The sequence below is a fragment of the Leucoraja erinacea genome, chromosome 10 (genome assembly GCF_028641065.1).
Source record: "Leucoraja erinacea ecotype New England chromosome 10, Leri_hhj_1, whole genome shotgun sequence".
Taxonomy (NCBI): domain Eukaryota; kingdom Metazoa; phylum Chordata; class Chondrichthyes; order Rajiformes; family Rajidae; genus Leucoraja; species Leucoraja erinaceus.
Genome location: NC_073386.1, coordinates 8068054 through 8082328, shown reverse-complemented (window position 1 = coordinate 8082328; position 14275 = coordinate 8068054). Strand labels below are relative to the sequence as shown.

The 14275-nt window shown below is 40.6% G+C and overlaps 1 protein-coding gene across 3 annotated transcripts in view; it reads right to left on the bottom strand.

Moving 5' to 3' along the window:
• The window catches only part of cdc7 (cell division cycle 7 homolog (S. cerevisiae)), a 50644-nt gene that overhangs the window by 17951 nt on the left and 18418 nt on the right, over positions 1 to 14275 (bottom strand). For 2 of the 3 annotated variants that reach the window (XM_055641387.1, XM_055641388.1), the window contains 5 exons: positions 13728 to 13863; positions 6974 to 7067; positions 6731 to 6873; positions 4779 to 5013; positions 1416 to 1502 (listed from right to left, as the gene is read on the bottom strand). In XM_055641387.1, coding sequence (XP_055497362.1) covers positions 1416 to 1502; positions 4779 to 5013; positions 6731 to 6873; positions 6974 to 7067; positions 13728 to 13863 — 695 coding nt within the window. The remainder of the gene's footprint in view (positions 1 to 1415; positions 1503 to 4778; positions 5014 to 6730; positions 6874 to 6973; positions 7068 to 13727; positions 13864 to 14275) is intronic. The other variant, XM_055641389.1, reaches the window with a different exon arrangement.

The window sequence follows — 14275 nt, the reverse complement described above, 5'->3', positions numbered from 1 at the left end:
AAAGGCAAATAACTTTTAAATGGTTAACACCGATTAGGCAATAGGTGCAGGAGTAGGCCATTCGGCCCTTCGAGCCAACACCGCCATTCACTGTGATCATGGCTGATCATACACAATCAGTACCCCGTTCCTGCCTTCTCACCATATCCCCTAACTCCACTATCTTTAAATAGACAATAGACAATTACTTGTTTCACAGTAATTTACAGAATCGCGTGAAGGTTCATACCATGCGAACAAAACAGTATTATTAATTACTGTGGAATCATTACACAACACTTATGTGCTAATTGACGACATATTTATATTCTTGCTCTTATAAATCAATTTCCACGGAAACATGGCAGCAATTTTACTTCAGTTAAATAGGCACAACTTTGTTTGCAGAGAAAATCGTGGTGCATGATGTTTAGCTGGGACAGTTTGTATTGTCCTCTTTGAATACTGACAGGTACACAGGAACAGTAATCAAATTAGTATTAAAAACATTAAATTCTGATCGTGTATCTCATTATGTAAAATGAATTGAATTCATTGGGCATTCCAATTTCCAAGGAATGTAGTTTTTGATTATTTAACTCGAGCACTGAAATAGGTCCGTCAGCCCATGCCAACTAAGATGATCCATGTGCCCGCGCCTGACCCATATCCTTCTAAACCTCCCCTATCCATGTACCTGTCCAAATGTCTTATAAATATTATAATTCTTAACAAAGATTGATGAAGTGCTGCTTTTAACCTGGTCCATGACTTTAGCCATGTTTCAGATTACCAAAGGGCTGTGCAATAGAACAACCAACTACATTTATATAGTGCTTTCAGAGTAGTAAAATGTCCTAGGAGCATTACCCACAACGTTTCAAACAGATCTGCACAGGGAGATATTAGGACACAGTAATTAAGAGATTTAAGTATGTTCATAGTCCAATGGTCTGTAATTAAAGAGGTGCAATTGAAAAGGAGAAGCAAATGGAAGGAGAGAGACCCAGGACGACTTTTGCTGGGAGTAATTCAACAGAAGAAACATCATCCAGTAACAGCTTAAAATGCTTAAAGTTATTATGACAGTCACATGAAAATGTAACTGCTACAAACAATAATGCTGAAATTAATGCCACAGTGCCCAATTCCAAATGGGGGGAAGGATTGATTGTTGATGCATCAAATTACCAAACATATAGTTGATTAAATACTATAAGTCAGTAAATATTATATCCAGTTTGGACTGCTATTACTTTAATATCACGAGTCTAAAATAAAAATCCAGCTGTTGGATCACATACAACACATAAATCACCAAGGACCCAAAAGTATGGTATTAGCTGAAAAGAACTGGTGCTGATCTTCAAAATATGCACAATGTAAAAAGCAGTTGTTTTCAAGGTGTTCTTAATTCCTTGTTATGGTCTTCTTACCTTCACACTTGCTCCCTCAAAAATCCCAGTGTTACGAACATTCATACTTCTTTCCCCAAAAACAGAACGTGGAACTGATGATTCCCCCTACAATAAAAATGTTTTAAAGCTATTTGTGCGCTTCAGGAAGTATGATGCATGTAAAATGAGACGTATACAAACCAATCAAAACCCCCAAAGTAATTTTTGCTTAAGCATTTCAAAATATGAAATTAGAAAAAGTGAGATACTGAGTGAACTGTTAAGTGCATGATGCCGGGTGACAGAACTCCATGCATATATATCCCATGCATCATAACATTCAAGGCGTTTGGTGCTGTTTGCACTGGCTTTAGCCGAGAGCTCTTCACTGTCTCTTGCTTTCCCCTTCCAATATCCTGGAAATCCTCAGAATCATCCTACCAACAACTAGAGAGCAGTCCTGAGCTACTGTCTACCGCATTGGAGACTCTTCGACTACGATTGATCGGACTTTACTGAACTTTATCCTGCACTAAACGTTAGTCATGTTATTCCCTTTATCATGTACCTGTACACTGTGGATGGCTCGGTTGCAATCATGTATTGTCTTTCTGCTGACTGGTTAGCAAGCAACTAAGCTTTTCACTGTGCCTCAGTAAATGTGACAAAACTAAACAGCTCAAATTACCCCATGCATAGGCAATTTGCTTATGAATACTATCACTAAATTCAATTTCAAGTATTGCAGCCCAAAATGTGTCAGTAGGCAAAAAGAATTCTCATCTCCCCTCAGCTTATTCCACCTCGTGTTATTAAATCTGCAAGCTCTGGTTACAAATCATCCTAGTGAATTCAATTTCTCCTTCCTCCACCAATATCTTAACTGCCTAAGAATTTTGCAAATTTATATATTTTTGCTGTAAAATCCAACTGACCCTAGCAACTATTAAAAAAAAAAACACAACATATGCTGTCCGGGATTTCATAGATCAAACAAATTTAATCAATCTGAAATTAATTAATTTTGTGCAATGGTAAAAGTTGCAATTTGAGATGAACGTCTTCAATAACACTCTTAGCTCAGCCAATCATCACTATCAAATTGTGGCAGTCACAAAAATTACATATTGTTCACTATTACTCACTGACACAAGTATAATTAAATGATTAATTTCAACTTGGCTAACACCAGGAATTAAGACACTGCACAAAGTGGCAACGTGTATTCAGAATCCAACAAAATGAGTGTGCTGTCAAATGACGACTAGAAACTCTATTCAGAGTTACAGCTCTTTCTATGAATTCTGTATTGTAGGAGTCATACAGCATGGAAACATGCCATTCACCCCACCGAGTCCAGGCTGTCCATCGAACACCTGCTCACGGTAATTCTATCTTAACCCACTTTTGCATTCACTCCATACACAGTAGTGGCAATTTAGAGGTCAATGAAGCAACAAACCCAAACGTCTTTGGGATGCGAAAGGAAATTGGGGCACATGGTGGAAACCCACACGGTCACAGGTACAAAATGCAAACTCTGCACAGACAACAACCCAGGACAGGATTGAGCCCATGTCTTTGGAGCTGAGAGGCAGAATTTCTATCAGCTGCATCATCAAGGAGTGGGACAAACGATCATCTGGCTTTCAGATATTCCAATTAACACCGAGTACAGAAAAATTCACAGCATTGGTGTGGGGAAGGTTGAAGAGAGCCAAGAAAAGTTGATGGCTAAACTGCTTAAAGTAATGTTTGTACAAACTGAAAAATGGAATGTATAATGCACACAAATGGTAGGAGCAATAGACAATAGGTGCAGGAGTAGGCCATTCGGCCCTTCAAGACAGCATCGCCATTCAATGTGATCATGGCTGATCATCCCCAATCAGTACCCCGTTCCTGCCTTCTCCACATATTCCCTGACTCTGCCATCTTTAAGAGCTCTATCTAGCTCTTATCAAGCATGGGGAAGACTGCAGTACACATCTTGAAATATGTCCAGTTTCTGCCCTCAGCATCAAGGCTTGAAAGCAGTTAAAAAGTTGGCTTGAAACCATCCCTTAGTATGAACGAGTCCAGTAAAAAAGAAACAATCAAAAGACTTGGACTCTGTTAGTCTTTAAATGAGATGGTTTAAAGACTATACAAAAAATAGAAAATTGCAACACAGTAAATAGCATAAAAGGGAAATCCAGAAAAAAGAAATGATGATTGTATGGATTCAAATTTGTAAATGTAGGATCAATGTTAGGAAATTTTCTTGTATCAGGTTTTGAATAAACTATCTTGATAATATAATTAAGTAGTTGCATAGTACAACAGTTTCAACTTGGCTGTTCAAGCTACAAAGTTGCAGAGGCAGCATGTTATCTCTGCAAAATCAAACATTCTAAACATCCATTATCCTGAAGGCCCACTATCAACAAGTCCCAATTTACCAAATAGATAACATTCTCAGCTTGAGATCACACCATGCAGAAGAGGGAGAGTACCAAGCCAATTTAGATTTAACTAATGTGCTCACTGAATGATCACTGGAAGACTAGAGACTTATTTTCAGATTTCGCAGGTGTGGGGCGGCACAGTGGCGCAGCAGTAGAGTTGTGGTAGAATTGCTGCCTTACAGCGCCAGAGACCTGGGGTTCAACCCTGACTGAGTGCAGCCTGTACATTCTCCCTGTGACCACACGTTCTTTCTCCGCATGCTCAGGTTTCCTCCCACACTCCAAAGATGTACAGGTTTGTAGGTTAATTGGCTTTGGTAAAACAGTAAATTGTCCCTGGTGCGTAGGAAAGTGCTAGTGTATGGGGTGATTACTGGTCGAGACGGACACGGCGGACCAAACAGCCTGTTCCTGAACCGTACCTCTAAAGTCTAAAGGTCCTGCCCAGATTACAAACATCCAATTTGTGTATAATATATGAATGAGACCATCAGTATGAATTTACTAGCTGCTGCGAGGCCTCAGCCACCGTCTGCTGTGTGGGGAATCCGATTGTGATTGTATGTTCAACTTGTGAACTGTTTGCATTATGAAAGTTCACAGGAACTTGCCGTAACATGGGGATAACCTGTCGATGAAGAAAATTCTGACAGCAGACTCTCAAGACAACATTCAACAGATACTGGGGTTCCGATTGGATTTACTGGTCCAGTACATTAATAGATAGAGGAAGTGGATTGAAATATTGATAGAGGAAGGACCCAACATAAGGCAAGCAAATGAATGAAAGTACATAAGAAATTCTGCAAACTTCACACTAAACATTTTGCCCACTATTAAATTTAGACAGCCAAAAACTTTTTGGTACAAACACAGAACCCACAAGCATTATTATTATTCCATATATTTAAACTAAAGTATGTTATGAAAATAAACTTGGATATCAAGACCGAACCTTTCCAGGTTTAGCCTGTGTGGGGGGCCAGGGTCTTTTGATGGGCTGCTTCTCAGCACTGTGTTGAACCAAGGCTTTACTTGTCGTTTGGCTAGGAGGATGCTTGATCCCAGAGCTGGTAGCCGATTTAGTCTTTAAGCAACTTTTCTGTTGGTCTTCTGTTCTTACTACTTTCAGAAGCTCAATTTTAGTGTTAGGTGTACCTTGGGCCAAACCAAAGTCCACTAAGGCATATCTGTAATTAAATAAGAGGCAAAAACTTTAGTTAAAAATATTTAATAATCTATGGTTAAATAAACATAAATAAAGCTTTCAAACCTCATGATTATATGATCAAAGGACATTTACGTCACAAAGGAAGCCACTTGGCCCACTGTGTCTGTATTAGTTTAAAAGGCCTCTCGATCCACTATCATTTATCAGCTCAATGGACCTGTCCATTGCCATGTAGGTCATGGGTCTTCAAATGAACAACCATTGTTAAGTACCATGTATGTTTCATCCTCTGTAGCATTTCCAGCTGTGTGATCCAGTTCTCACGACCCCCACAGTCAAAATACTTTCCTCATCTCCCTTCTAATCTTTTGCCAATTGCTTTAAATCAATGCCTCCTCGTTGCTGATCTCTCTGCTAAGGGAATTAGGTCCTTATTGAGCTATCCTGTGCACTAATAATTTTATACACCTCAATTAACCTCCTCCCCCCCCCCCCCCCCCCCCCCTCAGCCTCCTTGTTCCAAGTAAAATAATGTATCTCAGTATCTCATTAAGTTGGAAAGAGTGCAGAGAAAATTTATGAAGATGTTGCCAGGACTCAATGGCATGAGCTTTAGTGAAAGATTGGGTAGACTAGGACTTATTTCCTGCAGTGCAGAAGGTTGAGGAGTATAGCATATAAAATCATGAGGGCAATAGAGAGGATGAATGCAGTCTTTTACCCAAAGTAGGAGAAATCAAGAACCAGAGGGCATATGTTTAAGGTGAGAGGGGAAAGATTTAATAGGAACCCAAGGGGTCACTTTTCTACAATGAGGGTAGTGAGATATGGAATGGAATGAACTGCCAAAAGTAGTAGTTGAGGCAGGTACTATAATAGCATTTTAAAAGACAATTGGGAAAGTACATGGATAAGAAAGGTCTAGACAGATATCAGCCAAAATCAAGCTTCAGGGACTACTAGCTTAGATGATGTATCTTAGTCAGCATGGACAAGTTGGACCAAAAGGCCTGTTTCCATTCTGTGTACACGACTCTATGAATTCCAGTTTGTGCACTCATCATAGCTACAAGTTTCCAGTGGGGATAAGATCTCCATCAATCTCCTCTGCACTCTCTCATGGGCATCAAATTATTTCTGTAATATTGTGACCAGCACTGTATGTTCAAACTCAAACAGTGGCCAAACAAGTGGCAAGCAAGACCCTGTCTTTGGGGGCGCCATACTCCACACTTATATGGATTAAATTCCATTTGTCTCTCTTCTGCCCAACTGATTGCATTACTAAGATCTTTCATCGTTTCTCCTCATTGTCAAGCAGAGAGCAGGTTTTGTATGATCTGTAAATTTCTTAACAATACCCCAGTCACGAAGAACAGCTATCAACCATTTCTCTTTACAGACTGTCACTGAGCCAATTTGTCTCTCTTGTACCACATGGGCATTTACCATGGGGACTTGGTTTCATGAGGTCCTGCTAAAAATCTGGGCAGAATAATCACATCTCCTTCAGCAGCACATCTTGTTACCACCTCAAATAATTCACTTGTTATTCTTTACAAGTGCATGCTGCGCTTACTTGTAATACCTAGATCTGTAATCTCAACTAAACAAAATTAAAATAAAACCTTCCCAAAAAAAACTGGCATTCAATTAAATTACGTGTAGCTTCTTTTTAGCCAACTATGTACTTTAATTACATCATGGCAGAAGAATTCTCAAGTAGAAAAACATACTTTTTCAGACATCCATTGTACAGGAAGTTGCTTGGCTTAATGTCACGGTGAATGATGCCAAAGTGATGAATACGTCTCAACGCTTTTAGTAAATTATACATGTACTCTCTCACATCTTCCAGCTTCATTGAACTCAGAAGGTCCTGAAATTTTTTTTTGCACATTTAAAATAAAAATTAATAGATCCATATTTTAAAGTTAACACAGGAAAGGTGCAACAAATGTAATTTGCATCAAACTTACTAAAAAGGAGTCATGCTCCAGATATGGCATTACAATAACCACGTGATCATCCTTCCTCAAGCAGTATTTAACTCCCATTACATTGTCTTCACCCCTGAAATACATAATTTGATCGCATATATGACAATAAAGGATCTATTAAAGAATGACAATAAAGGATCTATCTATATAACACAATTCCTGAAAAATATTAATCAGAATCAATTTTGATCTATAAAATACAATGTACCAGTCATTCTGTTAATTGTCCAAATGTCAGGAACACGCAATAAATCATTTTTATTTGGAGGCCATAGGAATTGAGATTCCTTTGATTTTAATATACCACTATTGCTCAATACTTCAATCTACTTCTAAAGTACAATTTGATGTAAAGTGACATTTTTATAAGACTAATGTTTAGTCTAGCTTTCAGCTTAGAGATACAGCGCAGTAACAGGCGCTTCGGCCCTCCGTGTCCACATCAACCAACGATCCCAGCACATTAAAACACACCAGGGCCAATTTACACATATACCAAGCCAATTAACCTACAAACCTGTACGTCTTTGGAATGTGGAAGGAATCAGAAGATCTTGGAGAAACCCACGGAGAAAACGTACAATGTCCGTACAGACAGCACGCGTTGTCAGGATTGAACCCGGGTCTCTGGAGCTGCAAGCGCTACTAGGCAGCAACTCTACTGCTGCGCCAACATTGTTCTTGTCATTGTTTAACTAAAGGAGTTTTATATTAACATAATATTATATTGGTCAACATACAAACTACTGTAACTTTGTAAAATATCTTACATCGGATATCCCTTATGTCAAATATTGTGATCACTGCACAACTCACAAGGTCAATGTAAAATGACAATTAAAATAACTTAAGATGAAAATAGTAGGGCCAACAAAATACCTAAGTATAGACAATGTAAGCCAATTCAATGATGAAGTAAACTCCACAGGGAGTTGCAATAGCCAAGGATTGTGCATTGTTGTTAACATTGAAAGTGCAAGTGCTACTACTCCGGTAGGCGGCGCGGCTCTGGCCAGCAGCGGCCTCTGCAGCCTGTCCGCGGTTTTATTATTTTTTGTCTGTGTTTCTGTGTAGTTTTTGTTATTTTATGTTGGGGTGTGTGTGTGGGGGGCGGGGGGGGGGGGTGGGAGGGGGGGGGGGGAAACTTTTTGAATCTCTCCCTGCACTGAGACCCGACCTTTTCTCGTCGGGTCTCAGTCGTCGTTGAGGCCGTAACGAGGAGCGGCCTCCAACAGGAAGAGACCGGGGACTCAGGTGTCGACTCACCTCACCGTCGCGGAGCTGGCCGGGTCCGGAGCGGTGGAGGAGCGCTGCTGCTGCTGATGCTGATGCTGTTGCTGCTGCTGCTGCTGCTGCTGGAGAGTCGGAGGCTCTCTACAGGTCTGTGGACGACGGCGCCGAGCCCACGGCTCCCTGGAGGGAGACCGCTTTTCGGGGCTTCTGCGGCGGCGACTTCTCCCGCCCGAGTTGCGGGGTCGAAGAGCTCCTGGAGCGGGGCCTGACACCGCTGCCCTGCGCGGCTGGAATGGCCGCGGACTCTGCGAGCGCACACCGGGGGCACCAACACCAAGACCCGGTGTGCGACCTCGCACCACCCGGCGTGGCTTTAATGGCCGCGGGACAATCGCCATCGCCAGCCGGGGGCTATGACTTTGACTCTGACATCGGGGGGGGGAGAGAGTGCAGTGGAGAGATACGTTTATTTGGCCTCCATCACAGTTATGTGATGGATGTTTATGTTAAATGTAATTATGTTGTGTCTGGGGTCTATTTGTGTGTTATGTATGGCTGCAGAAACGGCATTTCGTTTGGACCTCCAGGGGTCCAAATGACAAATAAATTGATTCCGATTCTGATTCTGATTCTGATTCTGATTGTTGTTAACATTGAAAGTGCATTAAATATTGAAAAATACTTCTGTTGAAAAACAATACAAATTTCCACTTGCTGTATTATACCAAGGCTAAAGTCATCTGTTAAAGTACCTTATTCATGGAAAAGTATTTAATGCAGCGCAAAACAGACGTGCAATCTCCTTGTAAAAACAACTCTCTTCCTTTTAGATTAGTTACCTCAATACATCAAGGCAACCTCAGAAGCACATCTGCTCTAACTCACTTCAAGGTCTCTCATTAAAAATGACAACATTTGCACCAGACACGAGATAAACTCTTATCAACAGAGCATGCATGTTCTGTCTAAATGTACCACTGATTATATATTTGAATCAACAAATATACGCCTTAGAGTCTGGTCGAGTTGTAATTTGAGAACATGCAGCACAACCAAGTTCATATCATTTGATCACTTCTGCCTTCAGCTTCAGCCTCCATTCAATAAGAATCATCAATGTCAAGATAAAGTCAAGAATGTCTAATTAGTTATATGCACCAGGTATGGAACAATGATTCTTATTTGCCGTCCCTTACAGGAACATTAAGACAAAATAAGCCTACAATAAACAATAAATGATCATACTAGGTGACCAGACCGTTACAGTGCAAGCTGTAATAAAATGACAGCATCTTTACTATTGGGTAACAGTAAAGCAATTTAACAACTAAAATTATAAAGATATTAATAACCCAATATTTTGGGATATCACTGCTGAAGAGTCACAACACTACCGCAAATTGCTTACGAACAGACCCAAAATATTGAAGATAGACACAAAGTGCTGGAGCAACTCAGCGGGTCAGGCAGCATCAATGGAGAAAATGGATGGGTGACATTTCGGATCAGGACCCTTCATCAGACTGGGTCTGACCCGCTGAGTTACTCCAGCACAGAGTCTGCCTTGTTGAAGGTACATAACGATCTGTTTCTCACCATTGACTCCGGCGACTGTGCAATCCTGCTCCTTCTCGACCTCAGCGCAGCATTTGATACAGTGAACCACACCATCCTAATTGACTATGGGATTGGTATTGATGGCACTGACCTGAGCTGGTTCGTCTCCTACCTCAAAGATAGGAGTTTCTCAACAAACATAGGCGACTCTTTCTCCTCCCCAGCTAGCCTTTGCTGTGGAGTTCCACAAGGCTCCATCCTAGACCCCATTCTCTTCTCCCTGTATATGCTCCCCTTAGGCCAAGTCATTCAAAGGCATGGCATTTCCTTCCACTGCTATGCAGACGATACACAGCTCTATCCCCCCCTGAAACTCAACAACCGATCAAATCTACTCAGCCTTATGCGCTGCCTCGAGGATATAAAGTGTTGGATGGCCCAGAACTCCAACTAAACGAGAGCAAGTCTGAGATCATCCTACTTGTTCCTCTGACTTCATCAAAACGATAGCAGGCAGCCTTGGAAGCCTTACCCCCTTACTCTAACCTCACGTCAAAAACCTTGGCATGATATTTGACTCCGCGTTGAAGTTTGATAAACTAGTCAATGCCCTGGTAAAAGCTAGCTTCTTCCAGGTTCGCACGATAGCTAAAATAAAACCATTCCTCCAATTTGATGACCTTGAAAAGATCATCCACTCATTTATCTCCTCCCGCCTTGATTACTGCAACTCCCTTTACACTGGCAATCATCCCTGTCCCGCCTGCAATTGGTCCAAAACGCCGCAGCAAGACTTCTGACAGGCACCCGAAAAAAGGGACTACATCACCCCGATTCTGGCCTCTCCATTGACTCCCAGTGCGGTTCAGAATCAATTTCAAGCTCCTCCTTTATGTGTACAAAGCCCTTAAAAGGCTTGCTCCCACCTACATCAAAAATCTGCTAACCCACCATACTACCTCCAGGTCCCTCGGGTCGGTCGACTTGGGGTTACTGACCATCCCGTGGTCCAGGCATATGCTCAGGGGCGACCGCGCCTTTGCGGTTGCAGCACCTAGACTATGGAATAGCATCCCTCTTCCCATCAGAACTGCCCCCTCCATCAACTCTTTTAAGTCTAGACTTAAAACGTATTTCTACTCACAAAAAAAAACAATTTAGGCACAGGTTTACAAACAACTATTCACATCCCTAAAATTATCCAAACTGGGATACTTGGGTCTAATATTTCATCGGTAAGTTATTAATTATGCTAGATCACAATTTACAGAGTCATATAACAGATTTCCCCTCAAATTTTAGTGTCCTGCATTAACGGTCAACATACTGACCAAATTTCTAGTTTCTAAATTCCAATATTTAATCACCTACATTCTTAATTTCAATATTTTATCCATAGAGATTTATTTGCCAATGTTCAAGTTGATGGATCTGCAGTTAATGTTGAATATTCCATGGACACAATAAAGGACCAAAAACAATTTTTATTTAGTTATGCACAAAAGCAAGTAGACAAACTGCAGCTATTTGGAACAATCTGGGCTTTAAATAAGGCTATTTAAACAATTACGTAATTTTTATGTTAATATTTTAGTTAGCTATTGGTAAGACAGTAAGACAGATCTTACCCATGGCAAATTATCTTTGAGTAGTATTTTGCATAAGGCTCTTTGGATGGGCAGAAGGACCACAGTTTCTTTCACTCCAGATCATTGGGACAGCCGCCAGACCAATTGCACTGGCTCAGCTGCCGCTGCAGGGCTCAGCCAATTAATCATAGTCAGAGGATTAATTATATATATTCTTTGGTCTATTGAGTGCAATGTAACATTAGTTTTCTAGCCTCGCTATCATGCAAGCCCAATCTCTATTAAATAAAATTAGATTTGACGATTTATTTTGCGCGGGGTTGGAGACCATAAGAAACAATTGGACCTCTATTTCATTATTCCACATTTCTGGCAACATGTAGACTAACAGCAGAGTCACCCATTTGAAGTTTTTGATCTCCATTCAGTGGACAAATTAATGTGGGCCAGCAACCAAGAACCCTGCCAACTTGCTAATGATGCATATTATTGGCTAAAAACAAGAGAGGAGAGAAAAGTTAGTCAAATGGCCGTCAAATAAAGTTTCTTTTTTCAAGTCTTGTTTCATGCTTTCAATGAATCACTGTTGAGGTCAAGGTAGATTCAGAGTCAGCCAATAATTTTTCAAGAATTTCTTTTGAAGTCTTTTGTTCTCTACAGCATAATTCCAGATGAAGGTTCATGTGTAAACTATACCTAAACTTGCTAAAGGGCTCCAAAAAAAATTCACACAAAATAGAAATTAAATCTCATTCTATTTGAGAGACATCGAGCTATCTGGAGTGCTGAGTGGGTAAACATATGTTGTACTCCAGGGACCAAAAAAAACATTATATTCATGCTTTGTTTATGATTTGCTAAAGAAATCCTTCTGCAGAACCCAAGTCAGTACAATTCATCTGGCTCCCACCTGAAGGATATAGAATAAAATAAAATGGTTTCATCGACTATTCCATGAGCCTTATTGAAAGATATTACTCCACAACTCATGGGAACAAATCTTGCTGGAGGAACTGAGTGGGTTTAGCTCAGTTGAGTGGGTTCCCATCTGTGGTAGCAAATTGGACAGTTGTGTTTCTGGTCTGAACCTTTCATCAGGACTGAAAGAATAGAGGAGAGATGGCCAATATAAAGAGGTGAGTAGCAGGGGTGAGGAAGAGCTGGTAAGCAGTGGGTGGATCCTGGTGTGGAAAGGCTAAGGAGAGTCTGGTGGGACAAGCGTGGAAATGTTGAGGCGATACAAGGCGGTAACAAAGGGCTGAGATGATAGAATCTGATAGGAAATAAAGGTGAAATATGGAACCAAATAAGGGCGGTAATGAGGGCAGATGGGAACAGTGGGGGGGAGGTGGGAAGGGGCTGAATGGGAGGAATGTACAGGTGAGGGTTTAAGGAAGAAAGAACTGTGATAGGGGTCCAAGGTGTATTTAAAAAGGCATAACCGAGAGGACCTGGGTTGATCAGGAGAAAGGGATAGTGGGGCAGAGGGATCCAGATTAACTAAGGCATCACCAACTAAGGCATTATCTCCAGTTTGTCCTGAAATACGCAGGGAAAATGGCCAGCATTGTAAAAGGCAAGTCAGTGGAATGGTGGAAATTGGGACAAACAGAGAAATCTTTAACACCTTTTTGATATGGATATTTTACAACTGGAGCCAAATGAAATGTGCTCATTGCTCATGTGAAGGTAAGAGCCAGCAGCACATTATTTTACACTTCAAACGTTCTTCTATAACTAACAAAGTGATTGAAATGCACTTAAGTCAAATCATTAATTTACAACTGAGCAGAGAAACACAAATATTTAAAAACAATTATCACTTTAACAAACCAAAGGAACCTTAATGTAAAACATAGAGACACAGTGTGGAAACAGTCCCTTCGGCTCATAGTCCATGCCAACTAGAAATCACCCTGTACACTAGTGCTATCCTACACTCTTGGGACAATTTACTGAAGCAAATTAAACTACAAACCTGCACGTCTTGGAATGCTGGAGGAAGCTGGAGCATCCAGAATAAAACCTATATAATCACTGGGAGAACATACAAACTGCATACAGACAGCACCTGTAGTCAGGATCAAACCAAGGTCTCTGGCACTGCATGGCAATAGCTCTACTGCTGCGCCACTGTGCCACCCTGTTGTTTGATGATGTTTGCATATTTCCACTTCACTGTTTTATTTACAATATGTGACATTATTGTTGATTGCAATTACCCATAGGACAGAGAAATAGTTAAACAGCAGCCATTTAGAGAACAGATTGGCAAATAAAATGTTGACTGTTTCTACCACAACCATATCACCAGCTCTGTGAAGACACAGTTAAATTTTAACGTTGATACTGACCCAGCAACTGTCAGACATTGAAGTTCAGCAGCAATGCGCACTGGATGGCTTGTTGGAATTAAATGTTTTAGTGCAAACCTCTCTACTTTTCCCGACTTTAACTGAGCAGTAGCCAAATAGACAGAACTGAATGTACCTGCAGAAGGGCAGAAATAATAAATCACCATAAATAAACATTAAAAAAAACCCACACATATTGTTAAAATATCCTGGTACTGATCTTTCAGAACACAACCAGATATCTGTAGATATATTTAAAAACCCCACTGTAGATAAAATATCAAAAGTAAGCAGAATTATACTCAGAAGCACAACATCACATATTTGTCATGCCATTAAAAAAAATGAAGAGATTCAAACTGCAGTTTCCAGTGCTGGCGCTAAGGTATCGGACTGTGGCGCAGCTTCCAGAAGCGCAAGCAAAAAACACAGGTGGATTCTGTTAAAAGCAGTCAGTGTATATCCACATTACAGATCTCAAATTAAAAGTGATACGTGAATTTCTCCTGCAATTAAAATATCTTATGTTCAAATAGAATAAAATTATC